The following is an 8377-nucleotide window of genomic DNA, read 5'->3' on the forward strand; positions in this document are numbered from 1 at the left end:
CAATAGACAAGTAGAAAGCACAAAAACTATTGAGGACATACAAAAAACTGTGATCCAGAAAATATGTAGAAAGCCGATACACTGATGTACATGTTCATTATGTGCATGTCAAAAAGAAAGGAAAGACGTAAAATTTTAAGCAACAATGACAAGAAATTTGTTCCTATATTTGCTTCCATTTGTACAAGTTCATACCTTCTTTGACCTGATTCTAGTCATGCCTCTTTCGAGCCTATTCTCCAGCTGCTTTAGCTCCTTCACCGACAGATTACTCACGGCTTCTCCCATTAAGTGCCTACAAGAAAAAAGGGAAAGCATGAGCAGCACCATACTGTGACGAAGAGTGCGTAAATGATGAAAGGACCATTTAATCCGTGTGTGGGTTCAAAAATCTTGGTAAAGTCATTTGGTACATTTTCTAAATGCCATGGATATCATTACACCTAAAATGGGACGGATTATGGAAAGGGAATAGCCGGACAAATTCATTTAAGCTATAAACTTTGAATCATAATTCACAGTTCAGTTAACATTGTTCAAATTCACATAAAAGATTTTCCTCACGTTGGCAAATGACACATCCCGGCAAATATTAATCAATTAGTTCAAGTCAAGAGAATAGAATTATAAGATGGTTTGCTATGAGTTTAGTCCTTCACATAAATTTTTATAAAAGCTCCATGTCAACAATCATTTATGCTTGCGCTTGACTATATCTATTTTTTGCATATCAGACTCCTTTTTCAAAAAATATCTCGACATATCACCAAGAGCCAATCCATCCCATATCTTCACATAGAAGCCAGTGATATAGAAGTTTCATAAAAAGTTTCATATATGGAAAGGAAGATTATCAAGCATGGTTAAATGTCTTTACTCATTAAAAGTGTTTTTACTTCCCCGCCTATATATTTAATTCCTTGTTTATATATTTTATGTTTGTATTCAAGATGCCAAAAAGGATAGGCAAGCTTCTTTCATCCATCCAAAGATGTTTCTTATGGTACGGATATATCAAGCAAAAATCTTTTTGTAAGATCCAATGAGGACTAGTGATAAGTGATAAGAAACAAGGAGGCCTTACTGAAGGCTCCTTTATATCAAAAAACAGAGCCTGCTGTTAAAATGGATTTGGAGACTCTCTTTTCTAAGTACAAATTTATGGAAAATAATTATCTCTTTAATATACAATCCAGCTTATGAGAATGAGATCCTGATTTTCTACAACCAACCCTCCAAGATCTAGAAGGATATTATATTCATTGTTCAAATCGACATTTACCATGTCTTCATAAATCATTGCAAATTCATGGTGGGGAATGACAGTTTAACATCAAGTTGGCTAGACAACTAGATTGGTAACTACCCTCCCAAAACAGCCTTTCCTAGGCTATATCTTTTGTTTACCTCTAAATCTACTTTGGTGGTTGACATGGGTAGATGGAGCAATTAAATCTCGTTCTAGTCCCTACAATGGCGGAGACCTTTATTTCATTTTGAATAAGAATGACTATCACTTTTATCATCCTTGTTGAATTCTAACCTTTTGTTCTGCAGCAAAATGGATAAGAAAATCTAGACTCTCAACAACGATGACTTCTTCAGTGTAAAATCTTGCTACAAAATGATAGACCAACTACTTTACGATGGTGCTAAACCATTCTAATCTTCTGTTTAAATAAAACTAACCCCACCAAAAGTGCAACTTTTCCTCTAGCTCCTTGTCCAAGACAAAGTAACCACAAGAGATTTTTCATTTTAGCATGACTACCTCACCCTTTAAAAATCAAGATGCGCTTTCTTTAATAAAAGCTTGAAATCTTCAAATCACATTTTCATTCATTACCATTTCACTTGGAATATATGGATGAAATTGCTTTTTAATCGGGGCTTTTGCAGTGTTTTTCAAAATCTGTTGATGACATATGCTATCAATGGTCTTCCATGGTTAAAGGCAAGCAACAAAATCTTTCATGGTAGCTTCTTTTCTCATGTGTTGTATAAAATTTTTGGTTCTGCCAGAATGATGTTTTTTTTAATACTACCCCTAACCTCCAAATTTGTTTCTCCATTGTACGCCGAAGTGTTGCTTTTATGAATGAGTCTTGATTCTAGCTCTTTAGAATTTAATATAGAGGATGTTCAGTAGGAAAGAGTTGATTTCTTATGTTTTTTTCGTTCTCTCTAATTGTTGCGCTTCCCTGTTTCATGCAGCATCTTTTATGCTTATCTTTTCTCTGTTTATTTTCCTTTGCTTATTCATCTAATGTAAGTTAGGCTATTATCTTTGTAGCCATTTTCTTAATAAAACTTTCGATTGTTACCAAAAAAAATATTGTGCAAATTCATTTAAAATAAACTTTGGTGCTCATAAGAGATAGGTTTACAAAATTGTTTTTGTATCTAAAAGGTAGGTTTCAAGGTAATGATTTAATCTTTTTTTCTTGTAAAAAAAATTAAAACCGTAACTCATATTTTACTTTACGGTGAAATGATTTGGAAGTTGTGGTCTCAAGTGATATATTGGTTAGGATAATAGTTGATCTTGCCTTAATGTTTTGATAACTTTTTCTTATTATGGAACCTATGCAAAAAAAAAAAAGGTGTGGTGGTTGTTCTTCTTTGGTCTATTTGGAATCAATGACTACAATAATCTAATTTTTAATAAGAAATAAACAGACTGGGTTGGTGTGTATTATTCTCTTTTTCATCGAGTTTCTATTTAAATAAAATATAATGACGAGAGTTTTTGTTTTATCGAATCAAATTTACTTTGTTCAACAAATGATTTTTTTATATGAATTAAGAGGACAAAATCATATAACCATGTAATTCTGAAGGAAGTTTTTAAGTTAAGTCCTGTAGCACCCTAATTGATAGTACCTCTTTTGCTTATGATTGAGTTTTTAAAGCCAATGTCTAGATTAAAAGGGGCCCCTCTGAAAGTTCAGATATTTTTATGATTGATAGTTTAGGATAAAGTTAGTACAAGAGTTTTTCTCCATCACCAGAATTTTTTGCTCGCCAAAAAATCTTTATATGTCTTTTGCAACTTAGATTTGAAAACTTTATAGCACCTTTTTATACACTATAAGTTTTTTAGAAGTGTTTGGATGAAAATTTTAGATTGGTAAAGTATTCAATATTATTTGCTAAGCACTCTAGACTCGTTGCTTTTGCAATGGCTTGGAATGGTGCCAGGTATATTTTAAAGATTAGCTTAGAGACTAATCTTCAATAGTACTACTTGGAGTATTTGGTTATTGAGGAACAAAATTGTTTTTAAGGAGGGAACTATAAGTTTGTTTGATTGTTTCTCAACAATCCTTCATCGGATTACTATTTGGTTGCATATTTTGGATTCAAACTTCACTTATATAGGAAATGACCTCTTAAAATCTTTCGATGACATCATATTATGGTGTAGAAAGAAATCTTAGGTGATCTCTTTGTTTTTTGTTGTAGCAAATCAGTTTTGTTTTTTTTTTCTTTTTTTCGTAAGTCTGTTCCTTTTTTTTTGTTCTTTTTATCTTGTCCAAGTATTTTGCTTTGGCTATTGGTTTAATAGCCTTTTCAATATACCCTTGATGATTATCCAAAAAAATAAAAAAGAACAAGTATGAGAAATGATTCTCCTTGACTACCTCCTATGCATGCTGAAGTGGAGTGGTGATGCGTCTCCAAATAATAAACCAAGACCTTAAGGAATTAGTGGTGTTCTCAAAGATCATAAAAGAAAATTCCTTTGTATTTTTTCTTGTTCAACAAGTAATATGAAATTTAATGAAGCTATGTTCTTTGCTATTCAATAAGCTATGCTTTTAAGTATTGACTGTTGCTATGCTTCTACAAATTGATGAGTTGTTGAAGCAAATTTTTACAATGCCATTACTTAGATTAAAAGAGAAAATGTTACATGGCCTTGCACTTGCAAACTGAATTCAATGATATTTTTAATACATGCAATAAGCTCTTTTTTGTATGTTTTGGTCATGTTCATAGAAAGAAAAATTATATTGCAAAGTATTTGAACTTTTTTTTAATCAAGAGTCTTTTATGCTTGATTTTGATTATTGATTTAGTTTTGTTAGCACATTTTCTAACTCTTCTAAGGGTCTATTTGAGAGTGTGATTATAATTGTTTTTTAAAATACTTTTCATGTTGAAGTACATCAAAATAATATTTTTTTTTATTTTTAAAATATTATTTTTGAGATCAACGTATCAAAACAATTAAAAACATATAAAAAATTAATTTTTAGTAAAAAAATTTAAATTTTTTGAAAATTTGGGTTGACGTGCATTTCCAAATGAACTCTAAGGTTTGTTTGTACTTTTCTAATTAATCCACTTAATAGTTACAGAAATTGATTAATAAATCTCTCGTGTGTGTGTGTCTATATATATATATATATCAATTAATTTGTTAAGAAAACGTCAAGAATAAACAATTGTCCCCTAGTTTGATAGTTGTCTGTTTTATTGGTTAAGACCATAAAAAGTTTACCTTTAATTTTTTATTGCAAAAACTGAATCAATTAATAATGTAAATTTGTACTGTGCAGATTGTACCTGTTAGAATTCTGTAGCAACTGAATTTGTTGACGCAGCTTTGCTGATTCTTGTTGATAATACTATATTTCATCCATTTAATACAGGAAAAGTAAGTCAGAGGAAATGAATTGAGCAAAGATTCAAGGACTTGGAAAGATTGATAAATATTAGAATAGAGGAGGAACAAAAAGCATACCTGGGCATTGATTTCTGTGATGGAGGCAGTATTTGAACGATCTGAACTGACCTTCTTGGACCTATCTATAGTTGATCTTATGCTGCTACCAAAAACGAAGAAGTTTCTAAGTTCAAACCACAAAAGAACAGGCCTGAGATGCATGGTTAATTTTTACATCCTCACCACTGTTTCAAATTCTTCGAAGCATCATTAGGGTTTCAAACTGATCATCATGAATGTTTCAAATTCTTCGAAGCGTCATTAGGGTTTCAAACTGATCATCATGAACATATTGATTTGTTTTCACCATGTTAATTCACGTGCATGAAAAACACAACTTGACCTATTGTTAATTTAAAATTGAAAATCAAATCACATGAAAAATAATAATGAAAAGCAGTGCATATATGGAAAGGTTTCTTTACAGGATTTCCTAGTCAACCGACCCAAACCTAGTATATCATTCTACGTGAAGAAGATATAGAGAAGGATCACACAGAAGTGAAACAACAGCTAATGGTATTGTCAACTTTCCAAGACAGCTCAATTCATATGCACAGAGAAACAATATTATTCCATTCCTGTAGTTTCTTGCACCTGACGTGCCAGTTAACTATTGCAAAACCTTGCCTTTGACTTCTTACTCTCTATCACTAAGATGAAGAGACCCTAGCAAAAGCAGTGTTTTTACCTTTCTGCTTCATTTATTACACCCCAACATAAGAAAGGAAAAACAGAAGATAAGCAAGGAGAATACTGAAAATAAAACATGGGAAACAAGCAAAAGATGTGGAAAGTTTCAAAGCTGAAAATAGAAACAGGAAGACCAAAAAGAGATGGGATCTGCAATCAATGGGAGAGGAAAACGATCATAGATTTGCTTCAATACTGTGCTGTGAAAAGTAAAGACTGTAATCAATTACACCACTGAAGGAAGAGAAAGGAGTTAGCCGTACGTAAACTGGACGCCAAACCAGTACTGCATTAGTTGGCATCTTTTTCTTAGTTACATGTCCAGTTGCGAGTTTAAAGTAAGAATTTATTTTAGATAGATAGTTCTGTAGCAAGTGAAAGAAGAGTTTAGATGAAGAATGATTTCTCTCTTGTGGTCATTGGAGGGAGGGTTTTAAGCAGCTTGAGAGCCCGTAGACTGTAATCAATTACACCACGACTTGTTTTTTGATTTAAGTATTAAGACTTTAGAGGAGTGATCAATGAAGACGCTAAAAGAGATTGAACACAAAGGTTATCATGGGACTGATCAAATTCAGTTCAGGTTTCTTTGTAGGAAAGACAATGGCAAATGTATCTCCCCACGTGCCTTTTCACAAGGACCTAGCTAAAAGTGCTCTACTTTCTACTTCGTCCATGGTTCTTTTTTTCTTTTTTTTGTTGGTAGAGCATATTCAACCCCCATAATTGAATCTAAGTGAAGAAAGATAGAATGGATCATTAAAGAAACTTTTAAAATATGTCTAGGTTAGTCTTCACTTTGAGCTTTCATTTTTGTTTGTCCTCACTGACTTGTTATAAAACCTCTCGTATAGAATGAACAAGAGTCCTGTCAAAAGATAAAAGTCGAAGCTGCTGTCAGTGAAAGCTCAAAGTGGAAACAGAAGGTAATGAAAAACTGAGAACCCATACTAGCAATGGAATGGGAAAGGATCAGGCTTAATCATTCAAAGTTCTGTGTCTGTACTACTATACATTAATTATGGAACCTCTAACAGGGCAGCACCAAAAGGAGAAAAGAGAATCAAGACAATAGAGAGGGCTTGCCTTACAATCCAAGATCTAGATGCATGGGAAGAAGAGTTCTGTTAAGAGATTAGAAAGACGAATATGTTCCTTTCTTCTCATTCCTGGCAAGCCTCATCATGCAGCTGATACTATGCTTTATTATTATTATTGTACTGTATTATGTGTTGTTGTTGATAAATTTGTTATTAACTTTTCTTCAACAAGGTAGCAAATGTTTTAAATGACGTACTAAACATAGTTTTTTCTGTTAAATTACTCTTATAAATTACTAGTTAGCATCTAGTCAATTTATAATTCTCAATAATATAACTATACTAATTGTTCATGGAAGCCCTCATTAAACTTCGAAACCTTAAGACCCTTATTGATCATTTAAATAAGCTGGGTGGATTGAAAAAACATGGCAGATGACTAATAAAAGAGAATACCTGTCATGGACTCAGTCAACTAGCATACTTACATTTGCATAATTTCCAAGATGGAAAGCCTCTATAATGCATCTATATATGCAAATCACTATCCTTAGAACATAATGGTCATTATAAATAGTAAAATAGCAGAGGGCAAACCTAAATTTAGGAAGCACCTTTCGTTTGAAAATCATGATTACAGTTTACAAATAGCCAAAATGTTTATTATCACTATATCCCATTTGATAAATTTGAAGGAACATGAGGCGGAGAAAATCATGAAACGAAAGCATGCGCTTAGATAAATCACCAAATTAAATGGAGTAGAAAGAAAGTGATGATGCCACTATTCTACATCTAAGTAACGACGGCCTTAGTTGCTTATATAGCATGAGATTCTTCCTTCCTCAGTATATGTTTTTTAAAGGATAAAATATACTATGTGGTTGAATCCATATTAGCTGAGATAATATCTCTTGGAGGTCTACCGTATTTGACTATGGACATAAATCGTCGATCATGAAGTAATCTATTATTTTTAGATATTTATTTTATATGGTAAATTCTTATTTGATATAATATATAAAAGGTATGGCTTTAATTATACTCTCATTTCTATTAAAAAAAGAAGGGCTTTATACTCCCATTCCTCTGCTAAACTTTCTGTAAACTCGAGATAATATCAGCATAAAGAAGAAAAGAACATATGAGTTCCAGCCAACTAAGATCTAAGTCAAATGTTCTGATCTGACAAACAACTCCTTGAAAAGCCAAAACTCACGGACTGTTTGCATGATTTGGGATCTACCCTCCTAATATTTCACCCTTCATTGTCTTTCTTCTTCTATAAAAGAAGTAAATGTACGTATATTATTACAAAAGAAACAAGACCTAATGATTTGTGAAAAAAGAAATTAAATCTGAGGATCGGAAAAAGAAAAGAAAAGAGAACAAACCCTATGATATGAAGATTTAGGGAAGGTAAAGTTACTTGTTGTTGGCGTACTCATAGAGACGGCCACGGCTAGAGAAGACGATGAGGGAAACTTCAGCATCACAAAGGACTGATAATTCATAGGCTTTCTTCAACAGCCCATTTCTTCTCTTGCAGAAAGTAACCTGACGATTCGTAGTGTTCTCGATCCTCTTGATCTCAATCTTTCCTCTTCCCATGTCTACACAAAAGATCAATTCTTTCACAACCCAAAGAAGCTTCTATATTATATATGCTCTTATCAAGCAATTTTCTTAACCTAATAGCTAACTTATCTGACTTTTACATTTCATGTCTACCAAAAAAAGCATGGAATAGCTAGGCAATTGCAACAGTTTGAAATAAAAACAAAAGAGAGTGTATTATTCCAGTTTAAGGAAGTGCAAAGCTGTTTCCAAGAATTTCACTTGCATTTTTCCTACGCTAAATATAGTCAAAGAATTTTTTTTTTGGACGAATTAAATCAACGAGTTCACACTA

At 32.5% G+C, this 8377-nt stretch overlaps 1 protein-coding gene across 2 annotated transcripts; it reads right to left on the minus strand.

Moving 5' to 3' along the window:
* Nucleotides 1–146: 146 nt before the first annotated feature.
* On the minus strand, nucleotides 147–8311 carry LOC105119929 (agamous-like MADS-box protein AGL11). Of its 2 annotated transcripts, none has more exons than XM_011018122.1 (4): nucleotides 7895–8311; nucleotides 4751–4835; nucleotides 4573–4634; nucleotides 147–295 (listed from the first exon to the last, which is right to left on the minus strand). In XM_011018122.1, the coding sequence occupies exons 1-4, from the start codon at nucleotides 8074–8076 to the stop codon at nucleotides 190–192; spliced, it is 435 nt and encodes a 144-aa protein (XP_011016424.1). In that variant the 5' UTR covers nucleotides 8077–8311; the 3' UTR covers nucleotides 147–189. The 2 variants fall into 2 exon arrangements, with proteins under 2 accessions (XP_011016424.1, XP_011016425.1); XM_011018123.1 differs by having other exon boundaries at nucleotides 148–295; nucleotides 4751–4832.
* Between the last annotated feature and the right edge of the window lie 66 nt (nucleotides 8312–8377).

This window comes from Populus euphratica, unplaced genomic scaffold (assembly GCF_000495115.2).
Source record: "Populus euphratica unplaced genomic scaffold, PopEup_1.0 scaffold4031.1, whole genome shotgun sequence".
NCBI lineage: Eukaryota > Viridiplantae > Streptophyta > Magnoliopsida > Malpighiales > Salicaceae > Populus > Populus euphratica.

What these genes read in the sequence shown, in the direction of transcription:
- LOC105119929 (XM_011018122.1), bottom strand. Translation starts at nt 8,076, where the DNA reads ATGGGAAGAGGAAAGATTGAGATCAAGAGGATCGAGAACACTACGAAT. An exon ending in TATGAGTACGCCAACAACAA is followed by an intron (nt 4,836 to 7,894) that starts GTAACTTTACCT and finishes CGTTTTTGGTAG; the next exon opens with CAGCATAAGATCAACTATAG. An exon ending in TTGCTACAGAATTCTAACAG is followed by an intron (nt 296 to 4,572) that starts GTACAATCTGCA and finishes TTTTTCTTGTAG; the next exon opens with GCACTTAATGGGAGAAGCCG.